This window comes from Hoplias malabaricus, chromosome 4 (assembly GCF_029633855.1).
Source record: "Hoplias malabaricus isolate fHopMal1 chromosome 4, fHopMal1.hap1, whole genome shotgun sequence".
NCBI classification, from domain to species: Eukaryota; Metazoa; Chordata; class Actinopteri; order Characiformes; family Erythrinidae; genus Hoplias; species Hoplias malabaricus.
The window spans coordinates 72689402-72712147 of NC_089803.1; the positions used below are offsets into that span (position 1 = coordinate 72689402).

At 45.2% G+C, this 22746-nt stretch overlaps 2 protein-coding genes across 13 annotated transcripts in view; both read left to right on the plus strand.

Annotated features, from left to right (window-relative positions):
* Positions 1–7998, plus strand: part of plekha5 (pleckstrin homology domain containing, family A member 5) — a 165346-nt gene extending 157348 nt beyond the window's left edge. For all 12 annotated transcript variants that reach the window (XM_066669189.1, XM_066669191.1, XM_066669190.1 and 9 more), the window contains one exon: positions 6937–7998. Coding sequence is in view for 1 of the 12 variants with exons in the window: in XM_066669191.1 (XP_066525288.1) it covers positions 6937–6953 (17 nt within the window). In the remaining 11 variants the exon portion in view is untranslated. The remainder of the gene's footprint in view (positions 1–6936) is intronic.
* A 2887-nt stretch (positions 7999–10885) lies between these two features.
* On the plus strand, positions 10886–22483 carry aebp2 (AE binding protein 2). Its single transcript, XM_066667963.1, has 8 exons — positions 10886–11590; positions 16978–17188; positions 17303–17410; positions 17535–17721; positions 17825–17949; positions 19044–19111; positions 19950–20063; positions 21384–22483. The coding sequence occupies exons 1-8, from the start codon at positions 11061–11063 to the stop codon at positions 21394–21396; spliced, it is 1356 nt and encodes a 451-aa protein (XP_066524060.1). The 5' UTR covers positions 10886–11060; the 3' UTR covers positions 21397–22483.
* Positions 22484–22746: the final 263 nt, after the last annotated feature.

Genomic DNA, 22746 nt, shown 5'->3' on the forward strand with positions numbered 1-22746 from the left:
CTTTTCCACTGCATGGTCCCGACTCCTCCACCAGGTGAATCTGGTCCTGGTTCTGGAAGCGGGTTCACCTGGTGGAGGAGGGGAGTAGAGTAAGGACCCTGCAGTGGATAATTACCCGAACACCACCATTCTCCCTGTTTTCACACACCTCTCTGTTTAGGGCCTAAGTCATGATCATAGACACCAACACAGGGTTGTGAAGAGAGTCAGGGGCTGCTTCCTGCTCCATGTGCAGCTCATTTCCGCCCCCTGGTGACACTGCACTAGTCTTGCTCTAAAATGTACACACTTTAACTCCAGCTGAAAGGGCTTTTTTATGTGCTGTGATGAAGCGTCTGACTGTGGGTTTCCAGCTGATCCTCGGCCTGAATTTTGCAGAATGTTTTTAACCAAAATCAATAAATCGATGTTTGACGTGAACAAAAAATAAAATAAAATCCTCTTTATTAGTTTGGGATGTGAATGTCCTGATGAGATAAACAACACTATACAGTCAGGATGACACTAGAGCGCTAGGGACAGTGAACACACACACACACACACACACAAGTGCACTAAGGGCAGTGAATACACACACACACACACACAAGTGCACTAAGGGCAGTGAACACACACACACACACACAAGGGCACTAAGGGCAGTGAACACACACACACACACACACATTAGTGAACTAAGGGCAGTGAACACACACTAGTGAACTAAGGGCAGTGAACACTCCCACACACACACACACACACAAGGGCACTAAGGCCAGTGAACACACACACACAGACACACACACACATACACACAAAAAGTGCACTAAGGGCAGTGAACACTCTCTCACACACACACACACACACACACACACAAGGGCACTAAGGGCAGTGAACACACACACACACACAAGGGCACTAAGGGCAGTGAACACACACACACACACAAGGACACTAAGGGCAGTGAACACACACACAAACACACTAGTGAACTAAGGGCAGTGAACATAAACACACACAGACACACACACACACACTAGTGAACTAAGGGCAGTGAACACACACACACACACACACACACAAGGGCACTAAGGGCAGTGAACACAAACACACACAGACACACACACACACACACACACACTAGTGAACTAAGGGCTGTGAACACACACACACACACACTAGTGAACTAAGGGCAGTGAACACAAACACACACAGACACACACACACACACACACACACTAGTGAACTAAGGGCAGTGAACACACACACACACAAGGGCACTAAGGGCAGTGAACACACACACACACACACACTAGTGATCTAAGGGCAGTGAACACACACACACACACACTAGTGCACTAAGGGCAGTGAACACACACACACACACACACACACACACTAGTGCACTAAGGGCAGTGAACACACACACACACACTAGTGCACTAAGGGCAGTGAACACACACACACACACACACACACACTAGTGAACTAAGGGCAGTGAACACACACACACACTAGTGCACTAAGGGCAGTGAACACACACACACTAGTGCACTAAGGGCAGTGAACACACACACACACACACACTAGTGCACTAAGGGCAGTGAACACACACACACACACACACACAAGGGCACTAAGGGCAGTGAACACACACACATTAGTGAACTAAGGGCAGTGAACACACACACACACACTCAAAAATCTGAGGACAGTCAAAAATCTGAGGACACTCTTATTTCAGAGGCGAAGGGAAAATGATGCCCCGGCGAGTAATGGGGGAGGGGCCTATCTTTTAGTCTGTGTCCGGAACATGGCCGCCATCTTGAAAGCAGCCATATAAGACCTTTATTATTCAGTGGATAATAAACTCCTCTCTTCTGGCGCTCAGTGATCCGCTGCTCCTCGGGGCACAGACGTTTAAGAGTGAATTTTACAGAGAGAACTTTCAAACTGAATTCAAAAGAGAGAGTAAGAGACTGAAATAATATCCACTGAATAATAAAGAGTGCCTTTAAACCTGAATATTCTGGGAGAGAAAGTGGGTTATTGAACAGTGTGTGATAGTATTTCTCCACAGTGCCAACATTATTCAGAGTTCAGACACAATACAACACAATACAAACTGCTTAAATTACACACACACACACACACACACACACACAAAAAAAAAAAACATAAATATTCTTTCCATTATTTCTTTATAACCTTTTTCATCTTAAAGAAGGTTTTTCATTAAAATGCTTGTGAATGGCAGATTCACTCTGACCTCAACCTCAGCTCATCTTCACCTTAAAATGTAATGATTCACATCATGAGTCTCTGTCCCCACAACGACAAGTCCCCACTGTGTGAGTGTGTAAACCCCCAAAAAACCCCAAAACCTGAATATAAATATGGATATATAGATACTGACACACACACACACACTGGGAAGCGGTCTGGGATTGGGTGCCTTGGTAAAGGACACGTCAGCCGTGGATGTTGAGGGAGGATACATCATGGTTTCTCATCTCCGCCTGCCTTTGTTTTTCTGGACACACCTAGGATCTTTAGGCCACGCTGCCCCTGATGATGACGAAGTGAAAACATGTTACAGACTTTCAGAAGTGAATTAAACTTTAGGAACCCACGTTCTGAGTGTGATTACGGTTCTCGCTCAGAGAGGAATGATGGACACTCAGAACAGCGCCGGTAATTAGTTTCCCGGGTTGGATTTGTTATCTCCAAGGAGCCACGCTGATTACAAACCCACCACCGTGAACACCATACGTCTGCGAGCTGCTCGGGCCGAGGGGGTGGGCTCCTGGCTTTAACTTCAGCCTGAAGGATTAGAAACAGTCTGCGGTTACGAAACATGACGCTTCAACTCTGACACATCTTATCATTTCATAATCAGTGTTATTTATAACATTCACTTCCAGGAATCCAGCTGCTTCATAAACTACTGACAATGTTTTCACTTCAAATTAGGGGCGCACCGATATGAGAAATCTGAGCCGATGCCGATATACGACATTATTCTGATATTACACTGATATTATGCGGTACACACGTCTGTGAATGCGATATACAGGTTTATAAAGTACAGAAAGATAAGAAACACTGGATTAACATTACTGACTAATGCACTGTTTTACATTGGGCAGCAGCGGTCTAATGGTTAGAGCAGAGGGCTTAGGGCTGAGAGGTCGTTGGTTCTATTTCCACAAGCAGCAGGAAAACTGAGGGCGGTGGGAGTGAAGGAACAGAGCTGTCCTCCTCCCTCAACATCCACGGCTGAGGGGCCCTTGAGCAAGGCACCGAACCCACAACTGCCCCCCCAGCGTCGGAGATGACACCGCTGTGGGTGTGTGTGTGTTCACTGCCACAGATGGGGTTAATTCTAAAAAACACATTCCGTTGTACGCTGACTACCCTGCTGATAGTAACAGCATGACCAGCTCAAGTGTGGTTTAGCTGCTTGACCTGATTAAATCTTAACCAGCTTAGGGTAGGTTTTGCCTAAATGACCAGCTTCACCATCAAAGACCAGCTCCAGACATCTACAGCCCCCAGCTACACACTGGTCTTAGGCTGGACTTTCCCAAAGAGTAAAAATAAATGAATACATCAATAAATGACACAACATTTTAACAACAAACTGTTCACAAACAGTAAAATGAAAGGAGTCTCCACATTTACTTAGTGAACTGTTCTTTGCAGAGACTCCTCACTAATAAAGAACTTGCAAAATTATAATTTATAATGAATGAATGTTAACATAAAGAAAGAGATTAAACACAAGTAAATACCAGTGTCTACTGACAAAGTTACACTGCCTCTGTGCTTCTCCACGGCCTCCGAGGGGGAAGGGTCTGAGCCAAACACTTTTTCTACACATTCATCAGTCGATTTTTTTTCACCCAGTCTTTATATGGAATTAAATAAATGTGTTTGAAATATCTGCAAAATCACAATACGGCCACTTCACAGTCACGTCACACTCACAACACAATCACGTCACAGTCACATCACACTCATAGCACAATCATGTCACAGTCACGTCACACTCACAACACAATCACGTCACAGTCACATCACACTCACAACACAATCACGTCACACTCACAACACAATCACGTCACAGTCACATCACGGCCACGTGACACTCACAACACAATCACGTCACAGTCACATCACGGCCACGTGACACTCACAACACAATCACGTCACAGTCACGTATTACTCACAACACAATCACGTCACAACACGGCCACGTGACACTCACAACACAATTACGTCACAGTCACGTCTTACTCACAACACAATCACGTCACAACACGGCCACATGACACTCACAACACAATCACGTCACAGTCACGTATTACTCACAACACAATCACGTCACAACATGGCCACGTGACACTCACAACACAATCACGTCACAGTCACGTCTTACTCACAACACAATCACGTCACAACACGGCCACGTGACACTCACAACACAATTACGTCACAGTCACGTCTTACAACACAATCACGTCACAACACGGCCACATGACACTCACAACACAATCACGTCACAGTCACGTATTACTCACAACACAATCACGTCACAACACGGCCACGTGACACTCACAACACAATCACGTCACAGTCACGTCTTACTCACAACACAATCATGTCACAACACGGCCATGTCACAGTCACATCACACTCACAACACAATCACGTCACAGTCACATCACGCCACAGTCACATCACACTCATAGCACAATCATGTCACAGTCACGTCACACTCACGTCACAGTCACCTCACACTCACAACACAATCACGTCACAGCCACATCACACTCACAACACAATCACGTCACAGTCACGTCTTACAACACAATCACGTCACAACACGGCCACGTGACATTCACGACACAATTACGTCACAGTCACGTCTTACTCACAACACAATCACGTCACAACATGGCCACGGGACACTCACAACACAATCACGTCACAGTCACGTCTTACTCACAACACAATCACGTCACAACACGGCCACGTGACACTCACAATCACGTCACAGTCACATCTTACTCACAACACAATCACGTCACAACACGGCCACGTGACACTCACAACACAATCACGTCACAGTCACGTCTTACTCACAACACGGCCACGTCACAGTCACATCACACTCACAACACGGCCACGTCACAGTCACATCACACTCACAACACGGTCACGTCACAGTCACATCACACTCATAGCACAATCACGTCACAGTCACATCACACTCATAGCACAATCATGTCACAGTCACGTCACACTCACAACACAATCACGTCACAGTCACATCACAGTCACAACACAATCACGTCACAGCCACATCACACTCATAGCACAATCATGTCACAGTCACGTCACACTCACAACACAATCACGTCACAGTCACATCACACTCACAACACAATCACGTCACAGTCACAACACAATCACATCACAGTCACGTGACACTCACAACACAATCACGTCACAGTCACGTCTTACTCACAACACAATCACGTCACAACACGGCCACGTCACAGTCACATCACACTCACAACACGGCCACGTCACAGTCACGTCACACTCACAACACGGTCACGTCACAGTCATGTCACACTCACAACACGATCACGTCACAACACGGCCACGTCACAGTCACAACACAATCACGTCACAACACGGCCACGTGACACTCACAACACAATCACGTCTTACTCACAACACAATCACGTCACAACACGGCCACGTGACACTCACAACACATTCACAACACAATGACGTCACAACACGGCCATGTGACACTCACAACACAGTCACGTCTTACTCACAACACAATCACGTCACAACACGGCCACGTGACACTCACAACACAATCACGTCACAGTCACGTCTTACTCACAACAAAATCACTTCACAACACGGTCATGTCACAGTCACATTAAACTCACAACTCGGTCACGTCACACTCACAACACGATCACGTCACAACACAGCCACGTCACAGTCACAACACAATCACGTCACAGTCACAACACAATCACGTCACAACACGGCCACGTGACACTCACAACACAATCACGTCACAGTCACGTATTACTCACAACACAATCACGTCACAACACGGCCATGTGACATTCACAACACGGTCACATCACACTCACAACACATTCACAACACGGTCACATCACACTCACAACACAATCACGTCACAACACGGCCACGTGACACTCACAACACAGTCACGTCTTACTCACAACACAATCATGGCACAACACGGCCACGTGACACTCACAACACAATCACGTCACAGTCACGTATTACTCACAACACAATCACATCACAACACGGCCACGTGACAATCACAACACAATCACGTCACAGTCACGTATTACTCACAACACAATCACGTCACAACACGGCCACGTGACACTCACAACACAATCACGTCACAGTCACGTCTTACTCACAACACAATCACGTCACAGTCACATCACACTCACAACACGGTCACGTCACAGTCACGTCACACTCACAACACAATCACGTCACAGTCACGTCTTACTCACAACACAAACACGTCATAACACGGTCACGTCACAGTCACATCACACTCACAACACGCCCACGTCACAGTCACAACATGGTCACGTCACAGTCACGTCACACTCACAACACAATCACGTCAAAGTCACATTACGATCACGTCACACAGCGGTTATCCTCCACACTGGGTGTAAATCTCCTGATGAAAACCAATAGAAAAGCTCCAGATTAAAATCTTTTTACACTGATTCCACTGAAAGTTTTTCCTCCTCCTGTGAAGTTCCCCTATTTTTATTAGGACAGTGATGACATATACACACTACTTGTACCTTAGACTGTTTTATTATTTGTGAAAAATGTCAACTCCTCCTTTCTTCTCTTCCCCAGACATCACTAGACGATAACATGTGAAGAACGTCCTTCTGAAGCCCCAGCGCAGCCTCTAGTGCCGAGCAGCGGCGCTGACCTATGGTCACTCAACTGAGCTGCAGATCAAGCCATTATCTCACCCCGCCCACCCCCGCTACTGACCACTCCCAGCAGCCGGTCACATGACACACATTATTTATGATATTCTTCTTATTCTTCTGTTTTTATCGTGGCGCTGATGTGTGCAGAGTTTTATTGTGTGTGCGGAGGGAAGGCTGTGTTCAGGATGTGTCCATGTTTTAACGGTTAGAACTGCCCCAGTCAGCTCTTCGATTGGTTTGGGGGTGGGGGTGTGATGGGTACTGTCAGATAGGTACACACACACACACACACACACACACACACACGCGTCCTACTGCCCAGGGCTAATGCTCCTCAAATTGTTTTGTTCCCGTTTTATTTACTTTTGCTGTATTTTTTAACACTTCCATTTTCTCCATCTTTCTCTCTCTCTGACACACACACACACACACACACACACTTTTGCACTGTATAACACCTCATTGATTTTTAAAGTAGTACTGTGTTGATATCCTATGATCTGTGTAGAAAACATACAGCGCTAGGACGGTTTGAGGAGGTGTCACCGTGCGGCTGCAGACGAGGGTGCACCTACTTCAGCTTTGTATAAAATCAACTCTGTTGAATATGTTGAGGATTAGACCCCACCTCCCTGTCACCCCCCCCCCCCCTCCCCACAGCACTGTTTCCCGACACTTTCATGAATGTCCTGGCTTTACATTTTATTTTTCTATGGCTGAGATATATTTAACTAGAGTATTAAAGAGAGTATTAAGAACAGGTCCGGTTTAGTGTGGTCTCTGTCCACGTCGGGGTCCAGGTCTAGAGGAGTATATAGCACATGTACAAGTTTTAAAAAAGCAATAAGCAGGGTTTTGGTGTTAACATTACTGTAGAAACTGTAAAGATCATATTGTATATAATGTACACCATACAGTAATAAACAGAGCAGAAGATTATTAAAAGGTTATCAGAGTCAATATGCAAATCTCATCTGTTTTATATCATGTGAAATAAATGTTGATGTTGTTATAAACCGAGTGTCCTGGCTTTTTACCCACTGCTGCTTCAGAGTGTGTGATGGATTGTGTGTGTGTGTGTGTGTGTGATGGATTGTGTGTGTGTGTGTGTGTGTGTGTGTGTGTGTGTGTGTGTGTGATGGATTTTGTGTGTGTGTGTGTGTGTGTGTGTGTGTGATGGATTTTGTGTGTGTGTGTGTGATGGATTTTGTGTGTGTGTGTGATGGATTTTTTGTGTGTGTGTGTGATGGATTTTGTGTGTGTGTGTGTGATGGATTTTGTGTGTGTGTGTGTGTGTGATGGATTTTGTGTGTGTGTGTGTGTGTGATGGATTTTTTTTGTGTGTGTGTGATGGATTGTGTGTGTGTGATGGATTTTGTGTGTGTGTGTGTGATGGATTGTGTGTGTGTGTGTGATGGATTGTGTGTGTGTGTGTGATGGATTTTGTGTGTGTGTGTGTGTGATGGATTTTGTGTGTGTGTGTGTGTGTGTGATGGATTTTGTGTGTGTGTGTGATGGATTTTGTGTGTGTGTGTGTGATGGATTTTGTGTGTGTGTGTGATGGATTTTGTGTGTGTGTGTGTGTGATGGATTTTTTTTGTGTGTGTGTGATGGATTTTGTGTGTGTGTGTGATGGATTTTGTGTGTGTGTGTGTGTGATGGATTTTGTGTGTGTGTGTGATGGATTTTATGTGTGTGTGTGTGTGATGGATTTTGTGTGTGTGTGTGTGTGTGTGATGGATTTTGTGTGTGTGTGTGTGTGTGTGTGATGGATTTTGTGTGTGTGTGTGTGTGTGTGATGGATTTTGTGTGTGTGTGTGTGTGTGATGGATTTTGTGTGTGTGTGTGATGGATTTTGTGTGTGTGTGTGTGTGATGGATTTTTTTTGTGTGTGTGTGATGGATTTTGTGTGTGTGTGTGATGGATTTTGTGTGTGTGTGTGTGTGATGGATTTTGTGTGTGTGTGTGATGGATTTTGTGTGTGTGTGTGTGATGGATTTTGTGTGTGTGTGTGATGGATTTTTTTTTGTGTGTGTGTGATGGATTGTGTGTGTGTGATGGATTTTGTGTGTGTGTGTGTGTGATGGATTTTGTGTGTGTGTGTGTGTGTGTGTGTGATGGATTTTGTGTGTGTGTGTGTGTGTGTGTGTGATGGATTTTGTGTGTGTGTGATGGATTTTGTGTGTGTGTGTGTGTGTTTCTCACACTCTATTCCGGACTGTTAAGGTTACACAGTGCACATTTCCAGTCAGGTCCGGACTGGGGCAGTTGATCCGGCCCAGAATCGTGATATAGCTCAGGCCACACACTCACAGCTCCTGTGTCTGCATTAATGCGACTAGTATGTGTTCATGTGCCTATTAAAGCCAAAACAATACACGTTTTATAATTACTCACCCTTTAATTAGAGTTAAAGTCACTTTATTGGCCCAGTCCATGCAGTGAAACCCACATTTACACACACACTAGTGGAAATGTGTTGGAAAAGGCCCAAAATTAAAAAAAAAAAAACCCAAATATTATTGTTTTTTGTTTTACCCAAAAACGTGGTGGAAAAGTTCTAAAATCGAAATGAGGAAATGTGAAAAAGAGCCGTGGAAAGGAGGTGGGGTGTGTTGTGAATTAACAGTGTTTCGGCTGGTTGCGCCGCATTGAGCCACTGTCCCCGGCGCCGCAGACTTTTAACAGACTCTCCTTCCCTTTCTCTGCTCTTCACACTTTAGAAACACTCTGTTTTCCACCAGCATCTGAGCGTTGTAGTTTAGTGCATATGTACAGCACTGAGACCACACAACATTCATTTACTTTCCTGTAAAAACAATAAGAATGAGTCGTAGACGACAGAAACAGGCCCCAACACATTAACATTACACCTCACTTCTGTAAAAACTGTTCTGATCAAAGCAAAACTTCACTCACATCACTTCAAATCCGTCATCTGATGTTTATTCACAAAAGAGAAGTGGACGGAAACACAATTCGAAGGGGATATTCACATTGGTCACGACGGAGGAGGATGGAGTGTGATATTGACACCTAGAGGAAACAGAGGATTTGACATAAGCCGATACATATCAGTAAAACGAGGATCGGCCCGATACCGATCTTTGAGATAGGATCGATACAGCGCTATTTATAACCATCACAGTGTGGTCCTCAGACACTTACACTGGCCATTTCTCCTGCTCCAACATCAACTACAAGAACTCACCCTTCACTCACTGCCTGATATACCCTCACACCCTCAACAGGGGGCGCTGTAACCAGATTCCTCCACTCCTGCCAGTGGTTTTAATCTTGTGGCTGATCAGTGTGTTTATATCATGTTTGATGTGTGTGAATCTTGATGTATGTACAGAGCGATGGGCTGGTGATCTACAGTGTGGCTCCATAGTGAGTGATTAAAGGGTCAGTGAGTGCTGAAGGTAGGTGGTACCTAATAAACTGTCATTGTTATTGTATTGATTTACTGATTGACAGCAGGAAATGACAAGCAAAGTGGAAATAATATCAAAACACACACCACTGCTTAGATTCTGAAAGAAACATCACTGTGCTTCGCCAGAACGGAGAAGAAAGAGAACTGAGCAAAAACGACTAAAAACCAGAGCTTCTGCTCCTCGCTCCTCACTGCTGTGCGCTCGGGGTCGGGGTGAACAGCGAGCGGCTCATTATCATTTAAAGGAACAGGCGCTGAAACCGGCCGTTATGTAGGTGAAGAGTTTCAGATAAGACCATTTTAAGGCGTTAGGGGACTTTTATTTTTGAAATAGATTTTACATCTGTACGAGTGAAAACAGGGGGAGGGTGGTTGGGGGCTTTAAGCCAGGCACGTGGCAGGAATAGAACACGTGGTGTTGAGGCAAGGAGGTACGTCACATTCTGTGTCATGCTCTACGTCACTGACCCCGCCCCTCCCGTCCCGGATCAACCTCTTGTTGTGTGTGTGTTGCTGGTAGCTTTAGCCGAGGAGGAGAGAGCAAGTGTCCGGATATTCGCTCAGTTCTCCGGCCTCAAACTTTAGCTTCTCGCTGATTGAGTATGGCCTCCGACGCGTCCGAGCAGGACCCCGCTCTGGCGGAGGAACAGGCCGGCGCAGAGAGCGCTGAACACGGGGAGAAGAAAGACGAGGGCCTGCTGCGCGCTCCGGATCAGGAACCGGTTGATAGCGAGTGTGTTAAGATGGACGGAGCCGCGGCAGAGCAGGAGGAGGAGAAGGACAGAGCAGCGGCCCAAGAAGGCTCTTTCTCCGGCGGAGAAGGGTCGGAGAGGACGGGGAAAGACGAGGCAGGGAAACAGAAAATAAAAGAAGCGGACCCCGAGTGTGAGATGCCGAAGACGAGCCCGAAAGGCGCAGGCGCCGCGGAGGCTGCGGGGAACACCGCGGACGTGACGCCGGAGCTGAAGCAAGAACAAAGGGACGAGAGCGTGTCCTCCCCGGCGGAGTGCGCCGTCGCCAAGGCCGAGGACTGCCCCGACAAACCCGGGAACGGCATCAAGAGGAGGGCCAGCGTGGAGATGTCCTCCTCCTCCGACGGAGAGCCGCTGAGCCGCATGGACTCGGAGGACAGGTCGGTGTTTACAGCAATAAAATCTGCAATAACTCTATTATTAACCCTGCAATACACTGACCACTACATAATCTCTACAGTAACTCTACACTGACCACTACATAATCTCTACAGTAACTCTACACTGACCACTATATAATCTACAGTAACTCTACACTGACCACTACATAATCTCTACAGTAACTCTACACTGACCACTACATAATCTCTACAGTAACTCTACACTGACCACTACATAATCTCTACAGTAACTCTACACTGACCACTATATAATCTCTACAGTAACTCTACACTGACCACTATATAATCTACAGTAACTCTACACTGACCACTACATAATCTCTACAGTAACTCTACACTGACCACTATATAATCTCTACAGTAACTCTACATTGATCACTACATAATCTCTACAGTAACTCTACACTGACCACTATATAATCTCTACAGTAACTCTACACTGACCACTATATAATCTCTACAGTAACTCTACATTGACCACTACATAATCTCTACAGTAACTCTACACTGACCACTACATAATCTCTACAGTAACTCTACACTGACCACTATATAATCTCTACAGTAACTCTACATTGATCACTACATAATCTCTACAGTAACTCTACACTGACCACTATATAATCTCTACAGTAACTCTACACTGACCACTATATAATCTCTACAGTAACTCTACATTGATCACTACATAATCTCTACAGTAACTCTACACTGACCACTATATAATCTCTACAGTAACTCTACACTGACCACTATATAATCTCTACAGTAACTCTACATTGACCACTACATAATCTCTACAGTAACTCTACACTGACCACTACATAATCTCTACAGTAACTCTACATTGACCACTACATAATCTCTACAGTAACTCTACACTGACCACTATATAATCTCTACAGTAACTCTACACTGACCACTATATAATCTACAGTAACTCTACATTGACCACTACATAATCTCTACAGTAACTCTACATTGACCACTACATAATCTCTACAGTAACTCTACACTGACCACTATATAATCTCTACAGTAACTCTACACTGACCACTATATAATCTCTACAGTAACTCTACACTGACCACTACATAATCTCTACAGTAACTCTACACTGACCACTATATAATCTCTACAGTAACTCTACACTGACCACTACATAATCTCTACAGTAACTCTACACTGACCACTATATAATCTACAGTAACTCTACACTGACCACTATATAATCTCTACAGTAACTCTACACTGACCACTACATAATCTCTACAGTAACTCTACACTGACCACTATATAATCTCTACAGTAACTCTACACTGACCACTACATAATCTCTACAGTAACTCTACACTGACCACTATATAATCTACAGTAACTCTACACTGACCACTACATAATCTCTACAGTAACTCTACACTGACCACTATATAATCTCTACAGTAACTCTACATTGATCACTACATAATCTCTACAGTAACTCTACACTGACCACTATATAATCTCTACAGTAACTCTACATTGACCACTACATAATCTCTACAGTAACTCTACATTGACCACTACATAATCTCTACAGTAACTCTACACTGACCACTATATAATCTCTACAGTAACTCTACACTGACCACTACATAATCTCTACAGTAACTCTACATTGACCACTACATAATCTCTACAGTAACTCTACATTGACCACTATATAATCTCTACAGTAACTCTACACTGACCACTACATAATCTCTACAGTAACTCTACACTGACCACTATATAATCTCTACAGTAACTCTACACTGACCACTATATAATCTACAGTAACTCTACACTGACCACTATATAATCTCTACAGTAACTCTACACTGACCACTATATAATCTCTACAGTAACTCTACACTGACCACTACATAATCTCTACAGTAACTCTACACTGACCACTACATAATCTACAGTAACTCTACACTGACCACTATATAATCTCTACAGTAACTCTACACTGACCACTATATAATCTCTACAGTAACTCTACACTGACCACTACATAATCTCTACAGTAACTCTACACTGACCACTATATAATCTACAGTAACTCTACACTGACCACTATATAATCTCTACAGTAACTCTACACTGACCACTACATAATCTCTACAGTAACTCTACACTGACCACTACATAATCTCTACAGTAACTCTACACTGACCACTATATAATCTCTACAGTAACTCTACATTGATCACTACATAATCTCTACAGTAACTCTACACTGACCACTATATAATCTCTACAGTAACTCTACATTGACCACTACATAATCTACAGTAACTCTACATTGGCCACTACATAATCTCTACAGTAACTCTACATTGACCACTACATAATCTCTACAGTAACTCTACACTGACCACTATATAATCTCTACAGTAACTCTACACTGACCACTATATAATCTCTACAGTAACTCTACATTGACCACTACATAATCTCTACAGTAACTCTACACTGACAACTACATAATCTCTACAGTAACTCTACACTGACCACTATATAATCTACAGTAACTCTACACTGGCCACTACATAATCTCTACAGTAACTCTACACTGACCACTACATAATCTCTACAGTAACTCTACATTGACCACTATATAATCTACAGTAACTCTACACTGACCACTATATAATCTACAGTAACTCTACACTGACCACTACAGTAACTCTACACTGACCACTACATAATCTCTACAGTAACTCTACACTGACCACTAAATAATCTCTACAGTAACTCTACACTGACCACTACATAATCTCTACAGTAACTCTACACTGACCACTATATAATCTGCAGTAACTCTACACTGACCACTACATAATCTCTACAGTAACTCTACACTGACCACTATATAATTTGCAGTAACTCTACACTGACCACTATATAATCTCTGCAGTAACTCTACACTGACCACTATATAATCTCTACAGTAACTCTACACTGACCACTACATAATTTCTACACTGACCACTACAGTAACTCTACACTGACTACTACAGTAACTCTACACTGACTGCTACATAATCTCTACAGTAACTCTACACTGACCACTACAGCAACTCTACACTGACCACTACATAATCTCTACAGTAACTCTACACTGACTAACAGTAATGTTTACCCACATTTTACCAGCATAACAGAATCTTTTCCCCCAGTGTCCAGAACAGTCAGCTCTCCCAATAAATGACATGTATGTGAACTAAGCACTGTGTGAAGAGAGGGATCAGGAATTCTTCATATCTCTCGTGTGAACTTGTCTTTACTGATGTGGATTTGTTGCGGTGTTTGAAAGGGTTTTACTTGAGTGAGGTTCACCAAAGTAGTGGAATATTTAAATAAAATTGAATTGCAAAAGTGGGCGGCACGGTGGCGCAGCAGGTAGTGTCACAGTCACACAGCTCCAGGGACTGTCTGTGAGGAGTTGGTGTGTTCTCCCTGTGTCCGCATGGGTTTCCTCTGGGTGCTCCGGTTTCCTCCCACAGTCCAAAAACACACGTTGGTAGGTGGATTGGCGACTCAAAAGTGTCCGTAGGTGTGAGTGAATGTGTGTGTGTGTGTTGCCCTGTGAAGGACTGGCGCCCCCTCCAGGGTGTGTTCCTGCCTTGCGCCCAATGATTCCAGGTAGGCTCTGGACTCACTGCGACCCTGAATTGGATAAGGGTTACAGATAATGAACGAATAAATTGCAAAAGTGCTCCGCCAAGTTGAACATCTGTAAACTTTTTGCAAGTCGTTTTAAATCGGTCTCCAGTGAAGACTGAGTGAAACATGGAGGTATGTGACGCGATGGGAGTCCTTGGTGTTTCGTCCATTGGTCAGTTTCACACTATATATATATATAATTTTGGTCGATACGATGTAATTCTGATATCGATGTGAACCGTATAAAATCCGCTGAAAAACTTCCAGGAAGAAACATGGTGTCACCATTTAAACTTTTTTTAAACTTCTTTTAACTAAATAAAAAATTGATGGCAGTGAACTGACGACAGCGCCCCCTAATGACCGTCAGTCAGCGACAGATGCTGTAAAATATATGAACAGAGATACTGAAAATGTGTTTCAGAATTATATCGTTACTGACTTTTTATACTGTGATATATATTGATATCGAGTTATCGTCCGGCCCCAACACGGTGTTGTTTTAACGTGGCACAGCCTCGCAACCTCTGAACTCCAGCCCTGACACCAGTCTAGTCTTTGAGAGTTAGATCCACTCTGACACAGTGCGTGTTCTTGTGGCTGAACCTGCTCTAAACTCAGTTAGGTTTGAAAGCATGAAACATCATGGTGTCACTCCTTTACCTGCTCTGAGGGGAGAACAACAGTAAACATGTTCAACTTTACCTTTAGAATAAAGATCCAGAAGAGTGTGTGTGTGTTTGTGTGTGAGGCGAGCTTTAACTAATGCCATTTGTAGAAAGCCTAGTGTATAAGGACACATTTTATGTGTCTGGATCTTAATTCTTTACCCAGGCCCCCTGCCGCTCTATTCACCCATTCATCTCCTTTGTGTTGACATGCCTTTGTCCCGGACTGAGGCCAGGAGCGTTTTATTTTTCTCAGGGGCATGCCACAGCTGCATGTGCTCTGCTGAGAGCCCCAGACCCACGTGGCCCAGGTTTTCTGCATGAGAGAATGTAAAGTGCTGAGGCTGGAAGGCATCAAGTTTCTTAAGCACTTTGTGTTTGATTAATTCAGTTCTCACTGTAACAGAGCAGCGCCCTCTCCTGGGTGTGTTCCTGCCTCACACACATTGGTCCCAGGACCCAACATGACCCTAACACTAGGCTGGATCAGTTACAGGAGAGGCATGAATACAGGATGTCCCTGTTCTCTCGTGGTTCAGAGCGAGTCGAGTAGGGACTAAACCGTGGCGTGTAAACCTTGCAGAGCGCTGATCATCCAGAGAGAGTCGTCACTCTACGCCACGCAACGCAGACGACCAGCACCAACTCTCCATCTGTAAAATCTCCAGCTGCAGCAGAGATCACGTTTGTTTTTATCCGACTCACGACGGCAGCTCGTAAAATGACGCCGTGGTCTTTTGAAGAGGTTCAAACGCTCCTTGGATCGGTGGCCGACGAAAGAATCCAGCGAGAGCTGGACGCTGCAACAAGGAAGGAACAAACTCTACTGATCTGTCTGAACTGATGACGGAGCTGTGTTCAGTCCCAAACAACAACAACACGCCGATACACCATGAGTAAACACCGCTTAACGTTACCACCGCCGTTGTTGTGGTTTCCAAAGTCCTCTGTTCCCCTTAGAGACGGGGGTTGGATGCTGTAACTCCCTGTGTTTGTGTGTCTCAGTATCAGCAGCACTCTGATGGACATGGAGAGCACGGCGTCCAGTGGGCGCTCGACCCCAGCCATGATGAACGGACACGGAGGGGTTCCTGTGCCGTCCGCCAAAGGCTCCTCCTACCCCTGCTGCTGGGACCAGTGTCCACTGCTTTTCAACAGCAGCCCGGATCTTGCAGAACACATCCGCGGAGTCCACGTGGACGGCCAGCGCGGAGGGGTCAGTCTCCTTCTCTCTCTCTCTCTCTCTTTCGCTATATCTCTCCTTCCCTCCATCTTCCTGTCTCTCTACCTCGATATCTTTACCTCTGTAACCGTGTGTGTGTGTGTGTAGGTGTTTGTGTGTCTGTGGAAGGGCTGCAAAGTGTACAACACTCCGTCCACCAGTCAGAGCTGGCTCCAGAGACACATGCTGTCCCACAGCGGGGACAAGCCCTTCAAGGTGAGGCTGATCGCACACTGACCTGTTTGATCTGGTCCTTACAAAAGATATACATTTGCTTTGATGTTTATTTTGTGTCTTTCTCTTAATTTTTAAGCTAAAATTCAGACTTCTCTTTTTGCAGTGTGTAGTGGGCGGCTGCAATGCCACGTTCGCCTCCCAGGGGGGGCTTGCGCGCCACGTGCCCACCCACTTTAGCTCTCAGAACACGTCCAAGTTATCGAGCCAAGCGAAGCTGAAGGAGGAGTCGCCTTCTAAAGCGGGCATCAACAAGCGCAGAAAGCTGAAGAACAAACGCAGGCGGTCATTACGTATGTATCACTGCCCTCGGCAGCGTCCACCTGTCTCACGTCTCGAGCGTCTGCCTTTCATGTGCCTGCGTTTTAACTCCGTCTTTCATCCTCCTCTCCTCAGCTCGGCCGCACGACTTCTTTGACGCGCAGACCATGGATGCCATCCGTCACCGCGCCATCTGCCTCAATCTGGCAACCCACATTGAGAGCCAGGGCAAGGGCCACAGTGTGGTGTTTCACAGCACGGTAAGACTGCACTTCCTCCTCCGGCCAGCAGAGGGCGAGGGCCGTCATAAGACATTTTCTGATGTCGATATATTTTCCGAAATGCGATTTCGAGGCAAAACTATTTAGAATCAGGTTAAAAGTTGTGTAGTGTAGCCCCAGCTTAAGAGGTGCCAAAGAACACAGGCTTCAAGAAACACGCTAACACGGGTCAGCAGCAGTCCTTAGAAAGTGCACTTCACAGCCCTGACAAATGATCCTCATGACAGTGTAAAATACTTCTCCTTTAGGCTACACCATGTCTTCCTACTTGTACTTGTTACTGCATTGTGGAAATATTTATACATTCTAACTGCATTTAACCCATCCGTGAACACACACACACTAGTGATTAGTGGCCATGAACACACACACTAATCAAATTTATTTATATAGCGCTTTTCACAACTGATGTTGTCACAAAGCAGCTTCACAGAATTCCAGTAAGACAAGATTTGACATGAAATGTAAAGACAAATGTAAAACCCTCAAGTGAGCAAGCCAGGGGCGACAGTGGCAAGGAAAAACTCCCCCAGCTGAGGAAGAAACCTTGGGAGGAACCAAGGCTCACAAGGGGTGACCCATCCTCCTCTGGTCAATACTCTACACTAGTGATTAGTGGCCATGAACACACACGCACTAGTGATTAGGGGCCGTGAACACACACGCACTAGTGATTAGGGGCCGTGAACACACACGCACTAGTGATTAGGGGCCGTGAACACACACGCACTAGTGATTAGGGGCCGTGAACACACACGCACTAGTGATTAGGGGCCGTGAACACACACACACACACACTAATGATTAGGGGCTGTGCACACACACACACACTAATGATTAGGGGCTGTGCACACACACAGAGCGCAGTACGACTTTAAAATTACACTACCCTTATAAAAGTTTCTAAATGATTTTAAATCTATTTAATAAGAGTTTGAATTGTGTTGCGAACACCTTAAATGTAAACAATCATTTTAAGCTGAAAATGTCGAGGTAAAGAATAAGCTGTAAACCAGGTGTAATTCTGTTCTCACAGTCTTTGGCTACACGTCTCTCTGTATTTCTATGTGTAGGTTATTGCGAGGCGGAAGGAGGATTCTGGGAAAGTGAAGGTGCTGCTCCACTGGACCCCTGAGGACATGTGAGTACATTGTCCCCTGTCTGTGAGGAGTGTGGTGTGTTCTCTCTGTGTCTGCATGGGTTTCCTCCGGGTGACTGTCTGTGAGGAGTGTGGTGTGTTCTCTCTGTGTCTGCGTGGGTTTCCTCCGGGTGACTGTCTGTGAGGAGTGTGGTGTGTTCTCCCTGTGTCTGCGTGGGTTTCCTCCGGGTGACTGTCTGTGAGGAGTGTGGTGTGTTCTCTCTGTGTCTGCGTGGGTTTCCTCCGGGTGACTGTCTGTGAGGAGTGTGGTGTGTTCTCCCTGTGTCACTCTAAACTGGATAAGGGTCACAGATGATAAATGAATGAATTCTCCATCCCCCGATGTCTCGTCTCTACCGAAAAACATTTATTTATCAGCTCCTCCACCGCCGGTAGCAACTTTTAACTCTGTGCTGCCTTCTAGTGGATGGAGTGTTTAACATCTGCACCCACTAGAGAGAGACAGAAGTATGAGGCAGTGATGGTTCCAGGAATGAAATGTTCAGAGAAAAACTCCTTGAAAACAGTAACTTTACAGAAGATGGTGAAACCTTCATTTTCAGTGGAAGTCAATGTAGAAAGATGTTATTGAGAGTAATTTTGGAGTGTTTCTATTGGTCATTCGTCATGGGATTTACACACAGTGTGAAGGACAGCTGCTGTGTTCAGATGATGCTGTAATTATACACACACACACACACACATACACACAGAAAGATACAGGGTTTCCATTGGACAGTGATGATATTTAAAGGGAGAATAAATGAGCCTCAGCATTAAACAGTGCATTTCGTCTGTAGTTCCTCACTGCACCTCCCTCTGTTTTCCTCTCCCCGTACAGACTCCCCGACTCCTGGGTGAGCGAGAGTGACCGGCAGCAGATGAAGACCAAAGTGGTGCATCTCTCCCAGCTGCCGCAGGACACAGCCGTGCTGCTGGACCCCAACATTTACAGGTGAGCACTGCTGTCTGTTGGGTTCCTGTTAGAAAGCTGCTTTAGCCCAACCTTGTGGCGTCATGAGAGACCCCAGTCAGCCACACGATAACCACCAGGTGAAGTGAGTAACACTGATGATCTCTTACAGCGCCCCCTGTCAGTGGGGTTGATATATAGTAATAACCGTGACGACCTGCAGTTACCTGTAACACGCCACACACTCTTTATACGAGGCGTTTAGACACAGTGAAGTACGGAGGAGAGTGGCTCTGAGGAGGAGGAGGAGGAGGAATCTGCTCTAAAAGGGGAGTGGCTTCAGTCGTGTGAAGGGGGCGTGGCCACAGAATATCAGACGTCCAATAAACCACAAGAAACACAACTGATCTGTTCCACTTCCTCGAGCAGAAACACCCGGCTGAGGACGAGGAAAATCGAAAACACAACAGTTCAACAGCCAATGAGCTCTGAGCCCAGCAGAGACCCTCCACTGACTCGACTCAGACACTGTTCTGTGTGTGTGTGTGTTATTTACTGTGGAGGTTTAAGGGCGGTCTGTGTGTAAATTTCTACGTTTACTGTTTGTTCACACTGCGTTCTGGTCGTGTAGTAGATTTATTTTCTACATTATTTAGAGCGTCACAGTGGAGCAGCAGGTGGTGTCTCTGTCACAGCTCCAGGGTCCTGAGGTTGTGGGTTCGAGTCCCGCTCCAGTGTGGTGTGTTACAGACAATGAATGAATTGTTTACAAAATCACAATCTTGTTAGGTTATTGTTAACAATGTAAGCAAATGTTGTTTGTAGTAAAATAAAACTTAACCAATAACAATTTAATTTGATTAATATATATCAAAGGTATTTAATATAATATAATACTAGTATAACATTTATTTTTGTTGCAGCAGTGTGTTTTTGAAATTGTTTTTCCGTGTTTTGTTCGTTTCGTCAAGAACATCGTTATCACCAAAACACCCTGAAATATCGTGATATTATTTTAGCCCACCCCTGGTGTAACTCCAGAAATGTGAACCCTTCTTCTTCACACAGCGCAGGCAGCAGCACATTCACAGCCAGAGATTCAGTTTGGACGTCACTGAACGAATAAAGAGGTGGAACAACTTGAGGGAAATATTCAGACGCCGTGGCATTGTTTTCTTTCCTGGTGCTGCATGTAAACTACACCAAATAGCACCCAGTTCCCTACTTAGTTTTATAATCTGTGAAGTGCACTAATAACACTACACTGTGCTCTACATAGTGTACAGAGAGATATTTGAGATTCAGCCCTAGTGTTGTGGATGTGTAATAGCAAAGTAAATCAATCTCTCTCTCTCTCTCCAGGATGTTTTTCTGAGAGCGGAGGAGCTCCTCTCTAATCGCCTGCTGACGCGGACGACCGGATCCTTAGGGGAGATGATTATTCTAGACCCAGTTTCTCCCATCAGCCCTTCTTCTTTCTCCTGTTGATGCTCAGAGCCTGCGGAAGCTGCAGAGAAGCTTCACCGTGTCCCTCTGTGGAAGAGGAACCCGGCCTCTAACCCTCACCTCCGGACGGAAGCTGAATCGCGGGACCGTCATCCTCCCTCTCGCTGGACGTCCTGTCTGACCCGATCGCGCCCGTGTAAATATCCCTGGAGACTTCCTGGAGATTTGTAATATATTTTTGTACGGCGAGGTTTTACTGCACTGTAGATAGTTGTAATATTCCACAAGCGCATTGTACAGAAGAGCAGCGCTTTAGACTTAGCTTTGTTCGTTTTTAAAGAGGAAGGACCAGGACGAGGCGCGGTGACCACTGCTCGGTCCGGTGTCTCGTCCTGCTGCCTCTCGCTCGGCTGGACGACGATGTTGATGTTAACGTGTGCTCGTGGTGTGTAACGTCTGTTCAAGCTGAGATCGTGGACACGTCTTAAACCAATGGTGCTAAAACTAACACTAGCATTTTAGACTTCCATAGGAAGATTTTAGACTGAAACGATGGTGCTCTGTAGTTAATGGAAACCCCCTCCCGACCCACTGTACTGGACCCTAACTTTGTAGTAAAGCAGAACATGGTGTAACTGGTGTTGTTTGTGAGTGATGCCCTCTGATGGACTGGTGACTTGTAAAAACCTGGGCTAACAAGAAAAAATATAATAAACATGCACAAAGTTACACCTGCATTAATGGGGGAGTCCCATTCCTTACTTCCCCCCTCCCCCTAGTTTCTGAGTATCCTCTCTCCCCTTGGAGCTGAGTAACAGGGTGCAGTGATTAAATCTCCCCCTACGACACGGGACGACCCTTCAACACCCTGATACTTCATCAGAACACAAATAAAACAGCAGCTCTGCACCAGTCTGCAGTGATATCAGAGGAGCTGCTGGACTTTAGTTACATTTAGAGCCTCATTCTCCTTCAGAAGAGTTCCACAATCAGAGATTACCCCCCTCTCCTCACTCTTCAGTGACATGGAGCTCAGCTCAGATTCTCATTCTACAGAGTTCTGTTCAAACCTCCAGTTCCACCTTAAATACTGCAGCAGCCTCAGGTGCTAGAATGTAACTGCTTCAATATTTAATGTGGAACACAGGGCATCAGAACTCTGAAAAATGTCACATTGCCCTCTTCACTCCTCGGGAAGACAGAGAAATGGTTAAAGAAATCGGCCAGTGTCAGTTATATTTTATAACGCAGCAAACGTTCAGAGTTTGAAAAGCACCTG

Bases quoted from the DNA above. Each gene is read 5' to 3' on its own strand.
- aebp2 (XM_066667963.1), top strand. From the start codon at position 11,061: ATGGCCTCCGACGCGTCCGAGCAGGACCCCGCTCTGGCGGAGGAACAG. The intron at 17,950-19,043 runs GTAAGACTGCAC...TTCTATGTGTAG, and splicing joins GTGTGGTGTTTCACAGCACG to GTTATTGCGAGGCGGAAGGA. The intron at 19,112-19,949 runs GTGAGTACATTG...CTCCCCGTACAG, and splicing joins CACTGGACCCCTGAGGACAT to ACTCCCCGACTCCTGGGTGA.